This window comes from Hyaena hyaena, unplaced genomic scaffold (genome assembly GCF_003009895.1).
Source record: "Hyaena hyaena isolate Hyena2069 unplaced genomic scaffold, ASM300989v1 scaffold_780, whole genome shotgun sequence".
NCBI lineage: Eukaryota > Metazoa > Chordata > Mammalia > Carnivora > Hyaenidae > Hyaena > Hyaena hyaena.
In genome coordinates, this window is record NW_024081410.1 from 622,541 (window position 1) to 646,075 (window position 23,535).

Sequence of the window (23,535 nt, forward strand, 5' to 3'; positions counted from 1 at the left end):
CAGAATCTCCGCATACTCACCACCCTAGAATTCCTTTGGAGTTCTTACGGAGGCCCCAATACACAGGCAGGACTGGTTAAATCGTTGACTTTTGGGCACTTAACTCTAGCTCCAGCTCTCCTCCCCTTCTCAGAGGTTGCGGGGTGGGGCTGAAAGTTCCAGCTCTGATCACAGGATTTGTTCCCCTGACAATCAGCTCTCCCCTGCCCCCAATCCTTAGGTGACCTAGGGCTTTCCAAAAGCCACCTCATTAATATAACAAAAGATACCTTTATCATTCTAATTGCTTAGGGAGTTCCAGCAGAAGACCAAATATAAATTTCTTATTACAAATCACAATATCACTAGCACATAATACATGTCAGTCACTAATCTATAACCTAGAGATACACCAGTGAACAAAACAGACAAAATCTTTCTTCTTTTAGGGATAATATTCTAATCGGAAGAGATAGACCATGAACTCATAAATATGTAAATGTCAGGAGTCAGATGGTGACAGGGGTATTGAGGGAAATGCAAGCAGGCTGGGGAGTGCTGGGCATGAGGGTGGGTTGCTAATTTACATGGGGCATCTGGGAAGCCCTCCCAGATAAGGTGACATTTGAGCAGAAACATGAACGAAGTGAAGGGATGTGCAGCACAGTTATCCCCAAAACAGGCAATAGGAAGTGCAAAGGGCCTGAGGTGAGAGAGTGTGCTCAGTTTAAAGGAACATCAAAAAAGCCAGGGCACAAGGAGAATAGTAGGAGAGAAGCTCAGAGAGGTAAAGGTAAGGATTGGGAGATAGAGCTCATGTAGGGCCTTGTACGCCATTGGCTAGATTTTTGCTTTCATTCCAACTGAGCAGAGAAGACAGTAAAGTCCTCTGACCAGAGAACTGGCATGATCTCAATTTTTTAATGTAAATAATTACGGGGATTACTTAACTGGTAGGTCTAGTTACTTCTCTTTCTTCCCCATTAGATGTGGCATCGTATTCCTCTTAGGATCCCAGCATGGGGCCTGGCACATAATTGTCACTCAAAAAATGCCTGAAGATCCCCTGCTGCAGAGGCAGGCAGGAGAGGAATGGCCACAGCCTGAAGCAGGGAAAAGGCCGGGGGTGGGGTGGCAGCAGACTTCTTAATGGGAGAATGGTACCAGCACAGACACCGTGGCTTAGCGGTGGAGAGAGGCCGGAGTTTCAATCTCTGTTCTGCAGTTCACTTGCTGTGTGACCTTGAAAAAATCCTTTCCTATCTTTGGACTCTATTCCTAAAACCAGAACCCTGGGGAAGGTAATCTTGAAGGTATTTTCAGTCCTGCCTAGACTCTATAATACTTTAAAAAAGTCATGGTAAACTACAGATAACATACAGCTTACCATCTTAACCATTCTATGCTAATATTTTTTGCTCCTTCTTGTATCCTGGTGAGGCTGCACTCTATCTGCAGCTGGCGAGGCCTGTGATCACTTCCAGCAATGGCTGAGCAAAGGAGAGCCATCCCACTCACTGGGGGCAAAGGGGCAGGACAACTTGGTTCCAGAAGTGAGATCGGCAGCAACTCAGAGAAGCTGCACCCTGCACTGGAGGGAGCAGGGAAGGAATTAAGCTTGTGGAGGTGCTTCTGAGGCCCTAGGCCCTGGTGATGCTTGGCAGCTCCTTTAAGTCTTGCCTTAATCCTTTAGAGCAATATTTTCAAAAGTGTGCAATTAAGAAATTAAGGGCCCCTCCTGAGCCCAGTCTTCAGTTCATTCAGAGAAACAGCAGTGACCCCACATGATAACAAAAAAGCAAAACTCCACGACCCAGCCATATGAGATGCATAAGCCAAATCTTCACCTGTCTGCTGGCTCTTTGAACGAGGATGCAGAGGTGTATTTATTCTGGGGGGCGGAAAGCAGATCTGTGGTGGAGGCGGCATGGTGGGCTCTGGGAATAGCAGAGGTCAAAGGTACAACACTCCTCTTGCAGGCTAGCAGTGCCTGCTCCAGGATAATCTTGTCCTGTTTCTCTGCTCAATGAGGCCTAGCCTGGGCTCTGGGGTACCCAGGATACCAGGGGAGCATGAAACCCTCTGATAATTCACAATTACCCCAGGCTTCAGCAACTTTCACGTCCCATTTGAGTGCTAGATATTCAGGATATTTTACATGACTAAGCAATGTATCCAACAATTATCATGAGCCAGGGACTGGGCTAAGTGCTTTGTATTTGTTGTCTTATTTCTCATGATAGGAGGCAGAATCTATTTTACAGATGAGAAAACCGAACTTCGGAGAGGTTATGTGATTTCTCCACGGTCATACGGCTAATAAAAGGCAGAGCTTAGGAGCGCCTGGGTGGCTCAGTCTGTTAAGCGTCCAACATTGGCTCAGGTCATAATCTCACAGCTCTTGGGTTCGAGCCCCGCATCAGGCTCTGTGCTGACAGCTCAGAGCCTGGTGCCTGCTTCTGATTCTGTGTCTCTGTCTCTCAAAACTAAATAAACATAAAAAAAAAAAAAAAAAAAAGCAGGGCTGAGAATCATACTCAGGTATTTGGTTCCAGTGGCTGTACTTATTTGCTCAACAGAGTGTCCTGAGAGCTAAGCATCCACAGCCTTGGGAACCTAGGGGACGGATGGTGCTCAGTCTGGGCAGGGAGAAAAGGCTGCCTGGAAGAGGTGAGGTCTGGGCCAACCAGGAGCCGATGGGCTAAGAAAGAGGGTGGTTTGGGGTTATAGGTAGTAGGAGCTGTCTGCAGACAGGCCTTGGTGGGGGGTGGGAGGGGGAAGGAATATGGCTTTGTTTGCTGTAGACCACTCTAGATGTGAGTGGCAGGATGCAGGCAGAGCCCAGGTCTCGAAGGATCTCCAAATTAGACTGGATCCTGAAGACACAGGGAGAACCTTGGAGGGCTCTCAACAGGCAAGTTCACAAAAGCAGCTTTGCTTGTTGACGATGTCTCTGGCCACTGTGGGGAGGTTGCTATGTCGAAGGAAACGTGGCATACCAAACCTGGAGTCAGATGCCTTGGTTTGAATACCAGCCTTTCCACCTCAAAGTTATACAGGTTGATTTTAGCTGTCTTTGAGCCTCAGTTTCTTCATTTGTAAACAGCATAGAACACCTCGTACAGCTGTTGAGGGGAGTACAAGTCTAAATGAGATGTTTAGCAGAGTTGTATCTTGGCACATAGTAGATGTTCAATAAATACATGTCTGCTCTGTCGAGCAGAGCCATGCTTTCGGATGAAAGAACACTGTACCTTTTTGACTTTGCTCTCTGCCAGCCTCCTTTCATTGATTGCCGGGGGCCAGAATCTTATCAGAGACTTTTACATTATTTTGCCCAAGGTCTTTCCGGTTTTAAGAGAGAGAATGCTCACAAAGTGCTTACCACAGACCAGGCCCACAGTAATCACCTCATGCTTGTAGCTATGATTAAGTTAGAAAATGAAACAAGTTTAGAGAATAGCAATTAAGCAATTATCAGTTATCACTAGTGTAAATAAGAGGCCCAATTCTTTCCTGGGAACAGGTTTTGACTGGGGAAGGAAGTCTGAGATCTCAAAACATGGAAGGAGACTCTGGGGGAAGTGAACCACATGGGAATTTTTCCTGGATCCAGTCATGCCTGGGGAAGAGCAGAAGATTCAATTCTAAATCACCAGGAATAACAAACCCAAATGGTTTAGGATTCCAATGCATGAAGTAATTCCTGTCTTATAGTCTGGAGATGGGGGATGAGGCATTTGGAGCTAGCAGGGACTGTCAGGAATTAAGCACCCACTATGTGTAGAGCTTTATGTGAATTAGAAAAGAAAAAAAAAAAAGGAAGGCAGCAAGGAGCAGTATAGCAGGAGTCATAACCAAATGCGAGTTTGGACTCTGTCAACTACACCTCTCCAGGTAACTTTGGGAAAGTCTCTCGTAGGTTTTGAGCCTCAATTTTCTCAGCTCTTGTGTTGTGTGATGGTGTTGAGCCTTTCTGAGCCTCAGTTTCTTTATCTGTAAAATGGGTACTACCTATCTCACAAGACTGTACGAGATAATGAATATGAAGTGCTCTGTGCCTGGTAACCATTACTAACGGGATCATTCCATTGATCCCTGTGATTCCTTTCCACTCAGTCACCTGGGCCGAGGACAAGGCCCCTGCCTTGGGGTGGGGGTGGGGGGTGGGGCTGGGTGGTCTTGGTGGGTCCAGGGGGAAGAGAAGGACAACTGTCACCCTGGCATAGGGCACTGCGGAGCTGCTGCTGGTCGGGAGGCGCTCCAGTCACGGGCCAGGCCTTGGAAAAATCCGTCCACAGAACCCTCCGTCCAGGGTGCCGAGTAGATGAGGGTCGGATCAGATCCCCAGCAACTTGGGAGTCGGCAAGGGTCTTCCAGATGCAGGTGAAATTCAGATCCAGGCTTGCCTCTGCCCCTTCCTGGCTGGGTGACCTTGGGCCAGTCACTTTTCCTCTCGCGGCCCCAAGGTGCTCTGGAAGTGAGGCTCCTCATTCCACTTAGCCCTCAGAGTGTCCTAGGGCGAAGTGTCGACACAATGGACTCCAGCTGCATTAGGGGCCAGCGAGTGCTACTTATTATGCTAATAGATGCACGCAGCGGGTTCCTTTCCAGAGGTTTCACTCTGGTTAAGCGGTTCCTTCCACTGTAACCGAGGTTTCTCGCCTCGCTGCCTCCCGCCCCTGCGGTCAGGGCTCTGCGGACCGCAGGCTCCAGGGCCGTTGCCATTGTTCTTGGAGGCTGGGCGGCAGGGGAGGGTTCTGGCGGACCAGACCTCGCCTTTGGTCTCTGCCTCCAACCCGCACCCCCGCGGCGGCGAGCCTGGGAAGCCCCTCTCGCCGATCTTTCCCGAGGAGGCGAGTCAGCCCCAGAATTCTCCCGAACGGCGGCCGAAGACGCCCCCGAGCGTCTCCGAAGAATCCCGACCGCTCGCAGTCTCCGGAAAGAGCCGAAGGCGCTTCCCACCCTCGGCCTCCCGAGCCTCTCCGAAAAGGCCCGAAGTTTTCCGAGCGGCCGTCCTGCCGGACTGCTGGAGGCGGCCGCAGCGCCATGTTGGATGCTCTGCTCGTTGAGTGAAGAAAATCCGCCGGCATCGCCTGAGCCCCGCTACCGAGAAGGGCGCCGCTTCCCCCGGGGAGGGGGATAAAGACCCCCCGCCGCCGGCCCATGAGGATATTGCCGTGAAAGGTCCGGTCTCTCCGCCTCCTGCCCCCGCCGGGTCCGGCCCCCCCCCTGGGGTCGCGTTGTCACGGAGACCGGCAGCCGGTGGTGCTGGCCCGCGGGGCGGCTGCTGCTGCCGGCGGCGGCGGCGGCGGCGGCGGCGGCGGGCGTGTGTGACCGGCCCCGGCCCCCTCCTCCTCCTCCTCCCAGACTCCCCCCGGCCCCCCGCTCCCGCCGCCTCCCCGGGTCTGCCCCCATCCCGCCCCCCCGCTGCCCCCGGCCCCTGCACCCCGGCGCGCCCGGTCCCGCTCTGGGGGGGTTGGTGGCTTCGCTTTGCCATGAGTTTACCGCAGAAACCGGCTCTGAAATCAGGCTCAGCGGCTGCAGCAGGAACCGGACCCGGCACCGGAGCGGCGGCGGCGGCGGCAGCAGCAGCGGTACCGCCTCCTCACCCGGCGGCAGCAGCAGCGGCGGCGGCGGCGGCGGCGGCGGCGGCAGCGGCCCCTCCTCACCCGAACATCAGGGCCCTCCAGACCCAGGCGCCCCAACAGTATCCTTTTCACCTTCCTGCCGGCCCTTCGGCTCGTCGCCGCAGCCCAGGGGGCTGTGTCTCCCCGGGGACCTTCCTGCCGGCCGCCACAGCCCAGCCAGGGAAGGGGCTGTCGCCCGAGCCCCTGCAGCCGGCTGGGCGGGAGCTTTTGGGGTGCCCCGGCGGCAGCAGCACTGCGGGGACCCCTGGACCCTCTGCAGTACTGTGAAAACTAGCTCCGCTCGGCCTGGTCTGCAGCCCTTCTCTTTTAGAGCTGGGGGACCCTTCCCCCTCCTCGCCTCCCCCCGCCTTCCCCTCCTTGCTTCCCCCCCTCGCCCCCCTTTTATTAGGCCGAATTTGCTGGTGCCTGGGACCAGCCCTGCAGGGAAGGCTTTTCTCTGATTGTTGTGAGGACTACACCCCCGCCCCCTCCTCCTCCTCCTCCTCCTCCTCGACCACCTCCTCCACCACCACTACCTCCGCCACCTCCTCTTCCTTCTCCTCTTCTCCCTCCTCCACCAGCACCACGACCTCCTCCTCCTCCTCCGTTGCCCTTCTGCTCCCCTGCAGCGGGGCCTGGTGGGCTTCACTAGTTATTATTAGTACATAATAAACTTTATTGGTAAATTTCCTGTTTTGAAACTAAGCTCAGCTCTTTTCTGAGGTAAGTTGGATTTTAAATCTATGGTGAAAATGTACGGAAAGCACCCCCTCCGGCCAATGTTTAGTGATATGGGGGGGGGTTGTGATGTGGTTTGTGGTGGAACGCGATCTGAGGAGGAAATGTTACACCGGACGCTTCCCTGTCTTTGACCTTTTTAAAGGAAGAGGAAGTTAACTGACATTACCCATCACCCCTAAAAGTCTCACTTCTTGGAAGGCTTGCGTTATAATGGATATTTTTAAAGACTTTAATTTCCTTTTAGGCCTGATGTCTAGAGGGGATCAGGGCTCCTGGAGGAAATTCTAGTATTGAATGTATCTAATTTCATGTTATTTGCTCGATTGTAGAATTTTGGGGCAGCTTTGATTGAAAAGACTTGATGACGAGGTTATTTTAGTCAGAAACTAGCCAGTGAAGGTAAAGCGTTGAGTTGATGAATTCCACGGAGATTTAGAAAGGTATTACCTACCCGAGAATAACATTTCATCATGCACCTCCCTCCCCCATCCGTTGTATTCGCGTAAATCAGTAAATGGCCATTGGATGTTAGATGTGTTGTGTTTGTATTTGTGTTATTTTGTGTTTGACTTCCAGAGATAGTAGGGTGTTAGAGCACATAACTGCTGTGAAGTCCACCGATGATTTCACAGCCTGTAGTTTGACTCCTGTCTGTATCGATTGCTTTGAGAAGGGAAAGGTATCTCCCTTCTAGAGTCATTTCAGGTCATCCTTTTGGTTTGTGTCAAGTGTCGTTTTCTCTGTTCTTTAAATATTGTTATTCAATCCAGGCAGTGTGGCGCAGAGTAAAGATGAATTCCATTCCAGTGTGATGTGTGTACTGATTTCATAATGTTTTTATTCTGCATGATTCTGTTCAATTAAGAATTTTTCACGGTTGAGAATGCTAAGTGATACCTAAGTGTTGCTCATGGGTAATCTGGTTAGCTTTGATCAGTATCCCTAGTCGCTTTACACTTAAGGAAAAAAAGATTGGCTGATTTGCCTACTTCAAGGTGGAGCTCAGTGCCGGATCTCTTAAATATACCTTCATTTAGTGAGTTTGAATTCCTTTCCTTTTTTTTTTTTTTTTTTGTTTTTTATTTTTCCCACTTGGTTAGGGTTATAAGCTTATGCACTATGCCACCAAAGTAAATTCTTCAGTACCTGTAAATTGGAGCTGTTTTGGCAATTAAGCATTGAAAGGAAGCCCATGGTGTGTTCTTGATGTACTAAAGTGATAAGTAAGGACCAGTGCTTGGTGAATTTGGTGTTGTTACTTGGACACAAAGAGCTGTGCTTAGGTGTTTCAAATGTGCTTTTTCTCAAGGCATTTCACAAAGGAAGGACTTAAAAAAGCTCTGAGTTGGTTGCAACATAAAAGTAGTTACTAATACCGCAACAGTTGTTAAAGGGTTAGAGGGCATAAATTTAAGATGTAATTTCCAATGGAATAGCTGATTTTATGTGGCTTAAAGTTTTTACTTTGCTTCATGTCAGAAGAAATTAAGATTCTTGATGTATTTCACAATTCTGTTCTCTTTTTTTTCTCTTTATGCACTGAAAGGTTTCAATTAGTAAAATCTAAACGCTTGTATAGTAAATGAGGTATAGGTTACAGGTTTCATTTCATTAGAACATAAAGATGAAATGTTATCCATGGTAATGGGGAATTGGTTAAAATGGATTCGAATAGAGCAGTGCTGCTTTTCTACCCTGAGGGAGTGTGGGAATTTGTATTTGACAAGAGTGGCCATTATGTGATAAGTTGACACACACCAAAACATTGAGACTGGAGTGCAAAGCCAGAGTTGCTCTTTCTGTGGCTTGGTTAAATCTCCAGTTCCTCGGAATATATGGGTGCAGTTCTGTTTGAATTGAATTAATAAGTTCGTGTAGTATTTTATATTTATAAAAATACTGAAAGGAGATTCACCTGACAGAGTGTCCTTCATTTGTACTTAGTGTTCAAGTGACAAATCAGAAATGAAGGGAAATGTTGGCAATAATGAATTGAATATAAACGGACCTGCTCAAGTAGGCCTTGTTCTTACGTGGCAGGCCCAGAAAACCACTGCAGGTATGGGCGTGTGACTGCAGAGAGGCAGGGAATGGGGTTGGGAAGGAATGGGAAATGGTGGAGGGTAGCAGGGATGGTGGGGGATGAAAGGATAAACCCTGCTGTGAAAAGTGCTACTGGTGAGGGAGGAATATGCTTAAAAGTTTTTATGACACAATCCAGTATGAATAGTTTATGAAATTGGCACTTCAAGATACTTGCCTTGAGATGTGCTCAACTCAACTTCCTCATATGAGCTTCCCAGAAGCTCCATTGAGCATCTTAAAAGTGATTCTTAACCTTTTCTGGGTAATAAACAACTTTGACATTTTTGATGAAAGCATATAGACCTCTACACAGAAACTGTTGCTTACATTTTCAGGGGGTTCTTGCCCCCCCCCCCCCCGCCAGAATCCTTGTCCTTTAGATGAAGATTGCTTACCCTTCAGATAATTAAAGGTAAATGAATTTGAATTTAAATGCCCAAATAGTTCTGACTTAGAACAATTTTGAGGCTGTTATGAATACACAGTGTTCTATTTATATGGAAAGGCTTCAGGGTGTAATTTCTCCCAGAGCTGCTGACACTTCTGGGGAGTCTAGTTACTGTTTTAGAGCAGCCAGTTTGGTTAAGAAAATGAGGGCAGTGGGTTCTTTGAAGGAACTAGATTTGGTAAAGGCCTCTGGCAACTCCAAAATGACATATATTAAAAACAAATATGCCCCTTGGCTTTTTGTTTTCTGTGTTGATTTTCAATTTTATAGGTTGAAGCCAATAACATTTGTTTTTTTCTTTTTTGCTTCTTTATCAAAGCTAGATCTGAGTAATATTAATAATAGTATTCCTTTATCGAGTGCTACTCTTCTAGGCTCCATACATGCATAATTTTACTTAATTCTCACAAGAATCCTGCTCACGCTGTCTCTGTCTCTCTCAAAAAAAAAAAAAAAAAAGAATCCTTATGAGGTAGATAGTGTCTCTATTTTACAGATGAGGAAACTGAAGAGCAGAAAAGTTAAATAATGTTCCCAAGGTTGTCCATCTAGTAGGTGGTGGCCCACAGTTCAGACCCTGCATAGTATGACCGGTTCCAAAGCTCACAAGTGTCCTTTCTGCTGTGCCACGTTGCTTCCTTTTTTTTTTTTTTTTTAACTGCTTTTTTTATTTATTATTGAGACAGAGAAACAGAGCATGGGTGGTGGAGGGGCAGAGAGAGAGGGAGACACAGAATCCTAAACAGGCTCCAGGCTCTGAGCTGTCAGCACAGAACCTGATGCGGGGCTCGAACCCACCAATGGTGAGATCATGACCTGAGCCAAAGTCGGATGCGTAACCGACTGAGCCACCCAGGCGCCCCATGTGCCATCTTGCTTCTTACCACGTCTGCGAATGAGAGTGGGAAGTGGCTAGGGGAAGGTCTCTATATGGTAAAGAGGCTCTGAGGAGTAATCTAGACCGGCATGGTACTGTACCTTATTTTAATTAGCTCATAGCCACATACTGCTAGACAAGTAGCTTATCTTTACCTCACTGAGCCTTGCAGTACTGTAAGAATAGGCCTGCCACATTTGACTCAGTGCCTGTTTCTGCTTGTTCAGAAGTTAACAAGGCCTCCAGCAAAATACCGTAGTAACTAGCAACCAGAACCCTAAGTCATGAGGTGGCCAGCAGTCTCTCTATTCCTTAGCCCCACCACCAACAGAGATGGATATGTGGTCCTAAAGGGCAGATCCTCTTCTAGGAAGAAGAGGGGGAGACTGGTGCAAGATGAAGATGCAGAAGGAAGAACATTACTTAGACGCCTGAGTCACATTGGCTGTTGCCTCCACCGCTGCTGCTCTCTGTCGTAGGCTTACAGGTCTTAAAGTGAAGTATTTTCTGTCAAATGGAGATGAAACCACCTAAGAACTGATATGTTGGTTTTCCACATTGGGGTTTTGGTAAGATTTTACAAAAAGGCCTGCAGCTGAAAAGTATTTGAAAACCATGTTTTGTTATTTTTGTTTTTTACGTTTACTTAGTTTGAGAGAGAGCTTGCTTGTGTGCAAGCAGGGGTGGGGCAGAGAGCAAGAGTCGGACACTTAACTGACTGAACTACCCAGGTGCCCTGAAAACCATGCTTTAAATCATAATAGGATTGCCACGTTTTAACCATTTCTATTGGGGCTTTAACGTAAGTGGCAAGTTTTAAAATTCATTTGTTCATTTATTGAGCACCTACTGTGTGCCAGACTCAGTGCTAGATCTAGATTTGAAAGGCTTTTGACTTTGAAGAAGTTGGTCCCAACAAGTGAATGACAGAATATCGTGAGGCAAGTGCCTTGATAGCTCTGCTGTAAGAGCTTAGTCTTATAGGAAGGAAGAATTAGGGCTTTATAGAGGAACTGACATCCAAGCGACATTAGAAGAATTGAGTAAGAATTACCTGAGGTGTCAGAGCTTTCTCTTGTCAGTTGACTTTTGCCAATTCCATTGCTGTTGCTGCTGCATAGAACTTTAGGAAATGGGTTTCGGTCATGTGTCAGGTTTTTAGCAGGAGCAGAGAAGCTGGAGGAGGTAGCCCAGAACATGGTAACTAAAACACAGTTGCCACAGATTCAAAGTATTTCCTGCACCATAATCTTAAGAGTATGAGAAGATACATTTCAGATCTGATCTCTGTGGTTGGTCCTTTCCTAGTCTCCTTCCCACTCCTCTCATAATACTTCCCTGTCCTTTTGAAACTAGATTTTGGCCTGGAAACAGTACCAGCTAGCTTTGAGATATAAGTAAATTTAGCTTGATGTATTGAGAAGTGTACCTGATTTGGAATTTTAAAAAAAAATCTGGATGTGAGTTTGAGTTTTCAATTTTTATAGAAGTGTTATCCTGGAATAGACCCATAACTGCTCTAGGCATCAGTTTCCTTTTCTCTAAAATGCAGGAATTAGACTAGTTTATTAAGTGACTCTCTTGAATTACGGTGGTTTATAAGTCACAAGATTGGTTTGAGGTTTGTTTTGTTCTTCCAAGTAGGCAGGAAGGATTTATAGAGACCTATTAATGGACTCTTTGTCTGATGGTCAGTAACATGTTTCTGTGGTGACATTGATATTAGAAGCATGCTAACATGGATCACAGGGATGGCAACTTGCATATATTAGAAGCCTCTGTTTTGGGGCTTATTAACGTTAGATTTAGGGGCACCTGGGTGGCTCAGTTGGTTAAGCCTCTGACTCTTGATTTTGGCTCAGGTCATGATCTCCCAGTTTGTGAGTTTGAGTCCTGCATTGGGATCTGCACTGATGGTGTGGAGCCTGCTTGGGATTCTCTCTCTCTCTTTCTCTCTCTCTCCCCCTGCCCTGCCCTTTCTCTGCCCCTCCTTTGCTACCCCCCCCAATAAATAAATGAACTTTAAAAAAAGGACTAAATTAAACAAAAATAAAGTTAGATTTAGTCAAACAGACTGAAATTCCTCTGTGACTTCCATATCTTCACATCTATGACAGCAAAGATTGTAGGATGGCTTGAGACCATAAAAGAAGGTTGCCATGGCCAGATGCTGGCTTGCTCTGGTTGATGATACAGTTAATTCATTATGAGGTATAAAGGAAAGTAAATTCTGGAATAAACTCTTGTGATGAGGCACAATCTATTTTTATTTTAGGAATAATACTTTGATCTAATATAATAGGAAGATGTTTCCAGATTAATAGCCAGGTGCCTGACTTCAAGCAGTGTATACACTGCAGCTGAGATTTACATCCATGAAGTAATTGCAAGATCCCAAGCTACTTCTAAATTCTCAAATGACTCCTGGTTCTTTGGCTTGCTGCCAACTGGAAGGAGTTTTTCCACTCTCTTGTACCCTCAGCTGAAATTTGAAATAGTTTAAACTATTTTAAGTACATTTGAAATTTGTCAATTTTTATGACCTTTATTAACTAGTAGTACTATTGTACTTTTCCAAGCCCATGTGTGTTCCCTATTATGAGATACTAAGTATCCCCTATCATGAGATACTAAATTTTAACAGTAGAATGTGAGGTCCATAAAGACAGAGAATGTGAGGTCCATTTTGTCAGCTTGTTTGCTGTTGAATTGCCAGCACTTGGAGCAGTCCTTGGCAGATAGATAATCGGTAAATATTTGTTGTTGATGAAGTTAGTTGATGAAGTTAGTCTGTTTTAAGATAGGTTTTAGAGCTAATATAGATGGAACCACAACACACTTTTGTCATTCAAGGCTGCCCTAAAATTGTCTTGTGCTGATGTGTAATTGATAATAGTTCCATAATTTTGTTTGAGAGGGAATAGCATTGACCCAGTGTACAGTCATTTAATGTGGTTGAGTTGCCTTTGAAGAATAGATACTGATGATTAGGCTAAAGAGGAAAAACATTTATAGCCAAATGTTACTATTAAGTTTTTTTCTTTTATGATTATAAGAGTAACATAATCAAATCAGGAAATTAAAAAAATACAGATAATTAGAAAGTCACGCATTGTCTTAGTATGTAGAGACAATCACTGTTAACATTTTGGTATATTTCTTTCCTGTACTTTTTTTTCCATTTTTTAGAAAAATTTTTAGAAGTTTTTATTTTTGAGAGAGAGCGTGAGCATGCAGGCAAGCAAGCAGGGGAGGAGCAGAGAGAGAGGAAGAGGGAGAGTCCCAAACAGGCTGTGCGCCATCCCTGGGCTTGATCTCACCAACCTTGAGATCGTGACCTGACCCAAAATCAAGAGTCAGACTCTTAACCCACTGAGCCATCCAGGCTCCCCTTCTGTACTTTTTTCTATGGACTGACTTCAGGGGGCTTAAATTCTGCTCTTTTTTTGGTAACATAACGTGAAGTCAAATTACGTATAAAGAGTTTTTTTAAAAAATACTTGACAATTTTGTTAAAAAGTGACATATATAGTTTTGTATCTTGCTTATTTTGTTATTTGATTATCCACCAGCAGCAAGGGCTTTTTGAATGGTTTCCTTATATTGGAATGAATTTGGAAAGGTTTTCTTGAGGATAATCTTTTACCTTTGATTTGTACTCAGAAGTTAGGACTGTACACTGGAAAGAGAAGAACTGAAACCTTTATCAATAAGTCAGATGTTTTTGAGTTACTGTGGCCATAATGTTTTACGTTATTTATAACATTAAGCTTGATGTAACTTCACAGGTGTTTTTTTTTCCACTCCTACAAGTATGTACATTTTTTTACTATCCTTTTGAATTCATCTTCATGTATTCAAGCATATTGAATTAAAAAAAGGAAAAAAAAAAAAAAAGACTGATGGCCAGGCCAGGGTGGTATTTACTTCAGGCAGTTTTGGAATATATACATGCTATCATGATAGCTCCTTGATTTCTTTAATTGTTTTTAAGGAAATGTTGATGTTATATGGAGTAATTGGAGGGAAGGAAGGAAGGAGAAAAAGACCATAAGGGATTCATGTGGGGTTAGAGAAATTGGATTGAAGTATGGGAACAAACAGAATTTTGGAATGATTGGGCAGGGCGGTGGTGGAACAGGGTGGCAGTTAAGTAAGTACAGTCAATTTTGAGCCAGAATACAGTATTTTTTAAAAAAATATTTATTCACCTTTGAGAGAGAGACAGTGTAAGCAGAGGAGAGACTGAGAAAGGGAGACACAGAATCTGAAGCAGGCTTCAGAGTCTGAGCTGTCAGCGCAGAGCCTGACATGGGACTTGACCTCACAAACCGTGAGATCATGAGCTGAGCCAAAATTAGAGGCTTAACCCACTGAGCCGCCCAGGCGCCCCCAGAATACAGTATTTTACACTGAGAATGGAAAGGACTGAACCTTCAGGTGTAGAATAAAGGAATGTGAGAAATAAAGCGTAGGAGGATTCCTGGCTTTTTCTAGACTCCAGAAAATAGCATATAAGAGGCAGAATTTGAACTGAAAAATGAATTTAAAAAACATTGGAAACAAGAGCTTAAGATTGTGGTCAGGGTTTTAATGGGCAGAGGGGAATGGATTGTGGTGGGTGAGCAATTAGCATGAACAACGGTTTGGGCTTGAAATAAGCATGCTATATGCTGGGTTGTGAGAATCCTTATCAGTGTGCTTGGAGTGGAGGGCTCTTGTGGTAGAATGCTTGAAATAATGGATCCACATGTTAGAGAGCTTTGAATCATAAGAGGTTAGACTTCATTTGTGTGAAAGAAACCATTACTCTTTTTTTTGTTTTGAAAAAAAATTTTTTTTTATTATTATTTTTTTTTCAAATAAGGATTATTTTATTTTATTTATTTATTTATTTAAAAAATTTTTTTTTAATGTTTTATTTATTTCTAGGAGAGAGAGAGACAGCGTGAGCAGGGGAGGGTCAGAGAGAGAGGGAGTCACAGACTGAAACAGGCTCCAGGCTCTGAGCTGGCAGTCAGCACAGAGCCCGACGCGGGGCTCGAATCCACGAACTGTGAGATCATCACCTAAGCGAAAGTCGGACGCTTAACCGACTAAGCCACCCAGGCGCCCCTAATCTTTTTTTTTTTTTTAATGGCTTTATTGAAACACAGTTCGCATACTGCACAAGCCACCCATTTAGAGTCTACCATTCAGTAATTTTAAGTATATTCACAGTTATGCAGCCATCACCAAAATCAGTTTTAGAGCATTTTCATCACTCCCAAAAGAAACCCATTGGACTTCCCATTCCGACCGCCCCTTCACCCCCCATCCCCCTACCCCCCGCCCAGTTCTTTCTGCCTGAGGCAAGTACTAATCTGTTTTCTGCCTCTGTAGATTTGCAGGTTCTGGACATTTCATATAAATGATACAATATATAGTCTTTTGTGACGGATTTCTCTCAACTTTGCGTTTGTTTGAAAACATTTTTTCAAGGTTCATCTGTATTGTACGTTTCAGTACTTTTTTATTTATTTATTTATTTTTTGGTAACTTTTTTTTTTTTTAATTTTTATTTATTTCTAGGGGAGAGAGAGATAGACAGCGTGAACAGGGGTGGGTCAGAGAGAGAGGGAGACACAGACTCTGAAACAGGCTCCAGGCTCTGAGCTGGCAGTCAGCACAGAGCCCGACGCGGGGCTAGAACCCACGAACCGAGAGATCATGACCTAAGCGAAAGTCGGACGCTTAACCGACTAAGCCACCCAGGCGCCCCTGTTTCAGTACTTTTTTAAATTACTGAATAATGTTCGAACTACCACATTTATTTATTCATCAGTGGTGGACATTTAGGTTGTTCACCTTTTTGACTATTACATATCGTTATGCTATGAATGTTTTATGTGGATATATGCTTTCATTTCTTTTGGGTGTACACCTTGGAGTACAGTTGCTAGGTTTTATGAGGTAACTCCATGTTTAACATTCTGAGAAAGTGCCAGACTTTTTCCACAGTTTGCACCATTTTACATTCCTACCATCAAAGTGTGAGGGTTCCACCACTTGTCATTATCTGTCTTTTTTTTTTTTTTTTTTTATTATAGGCCATCCTAGTGGATGTGAAATGGTATCTTATTATGGTTTTGATTTATGTTTCCTTGATGACTAATGACATTGAGCATTTTTTTTCCTTGTGTTTATTGGTCATTAGTCTTTGGAGAAATGTCTGTTCAAATCCTTTGCCCAGTTTTTAATGGGTTTGTCTATTATTGAGTAGCAAGAGTTCTTTATATATTCTAGATCCAAGTCCCTTATCAGATATAACATTTTCTCTCATTCAGTGGGTTGTCATTTCCTTTTCTTGATAGTGTCCTTTGAAGCACAAAATTTTTAACTTTGATTAAATCAAAAATTTTTTTGGTCACTTGTGCTTCCTTAGTGTGTCCAAGAAGGCTTTTCCTAATCCATGGTCATGGAAGTTTACTCCTTTGTTTTCCTCTAAGAGTTTTATAATCTTAGCTCTTACACTTAGGTCTTTGATCCATTTTGAAGTAGTTTTTGCGTATGATGTGAAGTAGGGGTCCACGTTTATTCTTTTGCATGTGACTATCCAGTTGTCTCAGTACTATTTGTTGAAAAGAAATATTCTTTGAATTGTCTTGATGCTTTGTCAAAATTCAGTTGTATTTCTTTTGTTTTTGTTTTTTATTTATTGGGAAACTGACATGATGGAAACTGTTTTTGAAGATTTGTTGAGGTGTGCAATTTGGAAGTTTTATTTATTTAAGTAATCTCTATACCCAGTGTGGGGCTTGAACACCCAACCCTGAGATCAAGAGTTGCTTGCTCTACTGATTGAGCCAGCCAGGCATCTTGAGGTGTGCAAGTTGAAATAGGGACAAGAAAGATTAAGAGACTAGGAACGACATCACAGAAATGCATGTAAGGCTTTATCTATTAAGTGTTTGAGATCTAGTGAGGTGTGCTATTTATGAAATATGGCTTATTGAATAAATGAACTTTGATCATTTCCAACTTTTGTATAATGCCTAAAAAACAGAAGAGCTACTCAAGAGAGATTTTGCCTGTCTCTGTTATTAAGGTAGATTTCTATTGGGGCACCTAGGTGACTCAGTCAGTTAAGCGTCTGACTTCGGCTCAGGTTATGATCTCACGGTTTGTGGGTTCGAGCCCCATGTCAGGCTTTGTGCTGACAGCTCAGAGCCTGGAGCCTGTTTCAGTTTCTGTATTTCCTCTTTTCTCTGACCCTCCCCTGCTCACGTTGTCTGTCTCTCTCTCTCTCTGAGAAAAAAAAAAAAAGATTCCTATTAAGCAGTGATAGCTTTGTGAAAAATAACATGGGCATTTGACTATTTAGCTGTGCTGTAAAGAGTTGAAGTTGTAAGTTACAAATTCTTGGGTTATTTGTATTATTGTGTTTTACATAGAATATTAGTTCTCCCTAGAGCATTTATATAATTTTCAAGTTAAATTTGATTTTGTATTTATTAGGTTATACTGTTAGGCTATTTTAATGTGTATATTATTATTAAGAAATAAAATTGGGAAATACTGTTCACCTCTGTCTAACAGGATCCTTTCTGCTATTCAGGAAAAGACCACATTAATGAAGAGGCTTTTTGTAACCTTTCAGGTCTAATAAAAACAGGGTTTTGGATGAAGATTTTCCATAATCATACAATCTTACACACACACATAACGCACAGTCTCTTCAGTGACTTGAAATATTATAGTGTGGGAATGGGGTTGCTGATATTTTAAGGTTTTATGTACTTTTTAAGTTTTATAAATTGTGCATATCTTGCTTGCTCATTAAATATGTAAAGAAAGTGGGTCTTACTAGTTTATGTAAAATTTTAATGGCCTCAAATACCTGATTAATATTGTTGAGATTTTGAGGCTAATATACTCATTTGGTAATTTCAGTATTATATTGTTGATCTTTATTACAAGTATAAGACTTTGGAATCAGTCCAACTTCTGAGGTTGCTGCTGTTTCTAAAGCATACAACAGAGTACTGGACCTTAGCTTATTATTATTTTATGTTGTGAATGGGTGAGTATACTTGAATGTGGTATATTTTATTTTATTTTATTTATTAAAAACATTTTTTTAATGTTTTTATTTCTGAGAGAGAGACAGTGTGAGCATGGGAGGGTCAGAGAAAGAGGGAGATACAGAATTGGAAGCAGGCTCCAGGCTCTGAGCTGTCAGCACTGAGCCCGATGTGGGGCTCGAACCCACGAACTGTGAGATAATGACCTGAGCCGAAGTTGGACGGATAACCGACTGAGCCACCCAGGCGCCCCGAATGTGGTACATTTTAGGCAAGATAGTGAAAGCTGAATGCTGCTCTGGAAAGTTAGTGATTTTATTCTTGACTTTTGAAAATTGTAATTAAAAGATACAAGCTTTTAAGCATGTTGGCTAAATTTCCCTTTACATAGCCTTCTTTGGGGACCTTTCTGGTCCGCTCTCCCAGGGGCATTTGTTCCTGAGCTTGAGGGAGATGCCTCTAACTTGCCAAAGCATCAGGTTTGTACAAACGCAAAGTGATTTGAGATTTTTAGTAACAGTAACCACTTTGACTTACTAGTAGGGTAACCAGAGATTTCCTTTCTTCTGTAATGGTCCTAGTTTGGATGGTAAATTATACAGTCATCCTTTCTAGTAACCATTATGTAGAGTTTAGAAAATTAGGAGTCTTTATGCTACTTCTAGATAGGTTATTAAGATATCTTATGAAGCAGTAAAATACTCTGTATCCCTTGGTCTAACAGTTTGTGTTAGGTCTTTTAGTTACAAAGGCCTTTGACATTAGCATGTGAACTAAATAAGAGCAAAGTATTGTTAGCTTCTTTAAAAGAAGAAACTTTATTTGAACTTACTTAATTAACTAATTAATTAATTTAAAATTTTATTTTTAAGTAATTGCTACATTCAACATGGGGCTTGAACTTACAACCCCAAGATCCCAAGAGTCATGTGCTCCACTGACTGAGCCAGCCTGGTGCCCCGAACCCTGAATAATTTTAGACTTAAAGAAAACTTGCCAAGATGGTAGTAGGAGTTCTCTTATATCCCTGGTCTCCTTCCCTTAATGTTAACGTCTTCCATAACCACGTTACAATTATCAAGTACAGGAAATTAACAGTGATACAATATTATCGACTAAACTGCAGACCTTACCATTTTTACTGGCTTTTCCACTGTTCCTTTTCTGTTTCAGGATCCTCCTTAATCTCTTTTAGACTGTAATTGTTCCTTTATTTAACCATTTGCTTATCAAACACAGAGTCTAGGTACAGAAAATAGTCTACCCATGCTTTTCATGAAATTGAAGGCTTTGGTCCGGTCATAAGGTGAAAATTAGTGTCAGTGATAAGGGTAATTGTGAGAGCCATCCAGTGGGCAAAATGGCCTTCAGGAACATAATGCTGATCAGTCTTCCTAATTTTTCTCAGAATATTTGGAGAGAAAACTCATTTTTGTCTTCTAGAATCATATTTATGAAAGTAGCGTATTTTTCAGTTGAAGGCTCAACTGAAGGGAACAGGATAACTTCGTAATGGCAAGTTTAAGATGCTCAAGGGAGAAGGAAAAAAATGAAATCTTGAGAAAAGAGAGAAGTAGGAAAGGGGAGGGAAATATTGGTCATTGTTTTGATTCCACAGATTAAACTAATAGTGCCTGATGCTTGGTACATATACAATAATTATTTATTAAATGACCAAAGGGACAAGTGTTTATTAAATAACAGCATGTGCTAGCTGTTATTTAATAAACAAAGTAAACCTGAAATGGAGTCTCTGCCTCTTAGGTCCTCTTATTCATTTAACAGATGGAAGTAAACTGGACATTTTTGGAAATAAGGAGATGGAGGTCAGATGAGCAGGAAGGGCTAAACAAACAAATTTGTGGAAATAGAAGCATAACCGAGAGAGTGAAGAGGAAAGCAGAGGTTCTTAGTGGTCCGTGCAGTGCCCGCTGATGTGGTGAAGATGGCGAAGCTACAGAAAAGAGGAAGAAGCTGCTGAGTGGAAAGAGAGAGAACCATGAAAACATCTTTTACAGCTTTCCAGATTTGGTTTCCACTGTGCATTATGTAGATAGGAGAAAGTGATATTTAATATGTGAAAATATGTTTAATAGGTCAATAGCCTTTTGATTTAAACTCTGAACTCTGCCTGTGTAATTCTTGCTACATTTAAGGAAGATTGGAGATTGAAGAGAAATTCTTTCCAGTGTTTCTTTGCAAGCCTAAAGTTAGTCCTCTACAGGCTTTGGTTTGGGTCATTATATTTAAGTCTATACTTTTGCTTATTTTCTATAATAATCACAATTTATAATTTAAAACAACCTCTAAAAACCTTTAAATCGCTTACTACCTACCTTGGCTACTCATAGGCTGCTATTGGGATTCTGGGCAGCATTATGAAATCATTACTTTATATCCACATTTTTTTGGGGAGGGGGGTGCCTGGGTGGCTTAGTCAACCAGTTAAGCGCCTGACTTCGGTTCAGGTCATGGTACTGCCGTTCGTGGGTTCAAGCCCTGTGGCGGGCTCTTGTGCTGATAGCTCAGAACCTGGAGCCTGCTTCGGATTCTGCGTCTCCCTCTCTCTGTCCCTTCCCCTCTTGTGCTCTGTCTGTCTCAAAAATAAATAAATGTTAAAAATTTTTTTTTTAAATCCACATTTAAAAAAATTAAACTGTAAGCCCAGTGTGGCACTCGAACTCATGACCTTGAGATCAAGAGTTGCATGCTCTCCTGACTGAGCCAGCCAGGTGCCCCTGAATCCACATTTTTAATGAAAGATCTTTATATGCTGATCAAGAATTAAGCATAGCATAATAAACTCATTGTTACCACTCTTAATTGGTACATTTTAAGCAGAAGAAAAGGAGCTGATGTTTTAGTCTGCCAGTCTTTGCCTTATTATTGTGGATTGACTTATAATTTCTTAGGCTTTTTGAAACAATGAAAATAGCTCATGGATGATCAATTTGTGGACCTAAGGAGACTGGCTTACAAATTGGGAACTACTTACTAGTTCAGTGTTTGTACTAACTGGGAACTGATGATTTGGCAAGCTGTTTCACATGGAGTGTAAAACAAAGCAGAATTGGGATACTTTCTCTATAGGTTTTTTTAAAGAAAAATTTGTTTTCTTGTTTACATATTCTGATTTAGTCATTCAATAGATTTTTAAAATTTTTTTTTATTTCTAAGAGAGAGAGAGAGACCGTGTGAGCAGGGGAGGGTCAAAGAGGGAGGGAGATACAGAATCCGAAGCAGGCTCCAGGCTCTGAGCTAGCTATCAGCATGGAGCCCAACATGGAGCTCGAATCCACAAACCTTGAGATCATGACCTGAGCCAAAGTCGGACGCTTAACTGACTGTGCCACCCAGGTGCCCCTCAATAGATGCTTGTTGAGCACTCAGGAATTAAAAATAAGTCTTTGCCTTTGAGAAGCTTACAGTCCTACTGCAGGAGACAGATACATAAGAAGGTAAGTAGACAGGAGTCATTAAGCACAGGGCCTATGGGAGCTTCAAGGAGGGTCATTTATCTTGGGGTGGAAAAGAATTGGGAGGAATGAGGGAAGAGGCTTCCTGAAGAAGAGGATACCTCTAAGTTGAATCTGGAAGGATGAATGTGCCATATGAAAGAAAGTGGTTGGAAGAAGAGTGTTCTAGCCAGGAATCGGCACATACAGAAACTCAGGACAGTGAGAAATGACTTGTTCAGCAATGCTAGAATAAGAGTTTGGAGTGAAGAAGTAGACAGATAGAGGCCATAGAAAGGGCATTATAAGCCAGACTAAGGAGCTTGGAGTTTACCTAGATGACAGTGAGAAGCGTCACAGCTGTAGGCTAGGGGAATGATAACCGTCATTTTGAGTTTTAGAAAGACCATTCTGGAAGGCTGTTAGGAGACGGGATGGGTTATGTGTATGTAGTAAAGAATTCAAATCCAATATTGATGTGTGAGTTATAATTTTTAGTTGGAACTTTTTTTTTTAAATTTTTTTAATGTTTTATTTATTTTTAGGGGAGAGAGAGACAGCGTGAGCAGGGGAGGGTCAGAGAGAGAGGGAGTCACAGACTGAAACAGGCTCCAGGCTCAGAGCTGGCAGTCAGCAAAGAACCCGACGCGGGGCTCGAACCCACGAACCGCGAGATCATGACCCAAGCGAAAGTCGGACGCTTAACCAACTACGCCACCCGGGCGCCCCTAGTTGGAACTTTTAAAAGTAGGTTGTATATACTTTTTTACTAAGGGTGACTTTGAGTTTGTTTACTTTCTTATCTGCAATTTTCCAGATTTATGAAACATTCATAGATATTTTTGTTCACGAAAACTTGGAGCTATGTAAATTTCCACGGTTCTCCAACATGCATTTAAAGATTACTTGAATTTTATATATTTTATTTATTTATTTAAAATGTTTATTTTTTTTGAGAGAGAGGGAGATAGAGAGCGAGCAGGGGAGGGGCAGAGAGAGGGAAATGGAGAATCCCAAACATGCTCCACACTGTCAGTGCAGAGCCCCATGTGGGACTTGAACTCAAACTGTGAGATCATGACCTGAGCTGAAACCAAGAGTTGGACGCTTAACCTACTGAGCCACCCAGAACTTTATATATATTAAAAAACAGACACAGTTCCTTTCTTTCAATGTTTCTTTATTTTGAGAGTGTGCACTTGTTGGGGACAGGCAGAGAGAGAGAGAGAGAGAGAGGAAATCCTAAGCAGGCTCCTAGCTGTCAGCTTAGAGCCCAGTGTTGGGCTTGATCTCACGAAGTATGAGATTGTGAACTGAGATGAAATCGAGAGTTGGTTATCTGACTGAGCCACCCAGGTGCCCCAGAATATACAGTTCTGATTTATATTAGTGTTTGGTTGGTTACTAGCAGATTCATAGTAGATAGCTTATGAATTTATAGGTTTATAGTTTATAAGCCTATGGTCTTGATACTCAAATAATGGTGAATAGTTGCTGCTCAGTGCAAGTTATATGTTTATACAGATACAGATATGAAGATACTCATATATCTATATATCTATGTGTATGTAATATATATGTGCCTATACATATCTATGTCTATATAATATATATATTTATATGTGTCTATATTTATAGGTAGGTAAATAGACATATCTATATCTTAGATATCTCTTATATAGACAGGTCTATAGCTAATCAGTTCAGCTAGGAATTTGGAATACTGGGTTAATTTGCCTTTGAAATGAAAGGGAAATTATTTTAGGTTTAATGCCTAGATGAGGCATTGTATATGAAACTAGAAAGCAATTGGGAGTTCAGTCCTTCATTGGAAATCAAAACTTTGAAAAGAAAAGTGTATTTGGAAGGGATTCTTCTTAGGATAGCAAGATTCTTAAAGATGAAACACTTTAGGTTCTGAGAAGTGAAACGGAGTTAAATACTCAAAACCACAAGAGAAAGTAATTCTATGGAGTTTTACATTGCCTGGTCTGCTAGCACTCAAGGGTAGCAATTCATATATTTTGCCTGCTTATTCTCAGTTCCTTTAAAGGAGTTCTGAACTGTGCTTTTAAATAGTTCATAACATTGGGTGTGTGTATGTTTCATTTAAATACCCTTGTTTTTCTTACTGGAAACATTTTTTGTGTCTGAGCATGTATAACTTGAGTAGTCTTTGAAGAGACTTGGATTTTTGTAAATGGAGGCACATTCCCAGTTGCAAGAATGGTTTTTGAATGTTTTTTTTTTTTTTTAA

The 23,535-nt window shown here is 42.4% G+C and overlaps 1 protein-coding gene across 1 annotated transcript in view; it reads left to right on the plus strand.

The window, feature by feature from the left end:
- The first annotated feature begins 5,396 nt into the window (after positions 1–5,396).
- Positions 5,397–23,535, plus strand: part of LOC120221383 (eukaryotic translation initiation factor 4 gamma 3-like) — a 211,283-nt gene continuing 193,144 nt past the window's right edge. The window contains exon 1 of the mRNA XM_039218750.1: positions 5,397–5,689. Coding sequence (XP_039074681.1) covers positions 5,478–5,689 — 212 coding nt within the window. The 5' untranslated portion in view covers positions 5,397–5,477. The remainder of the gene's footprint in view (positions 5,690–23,535) is intronic.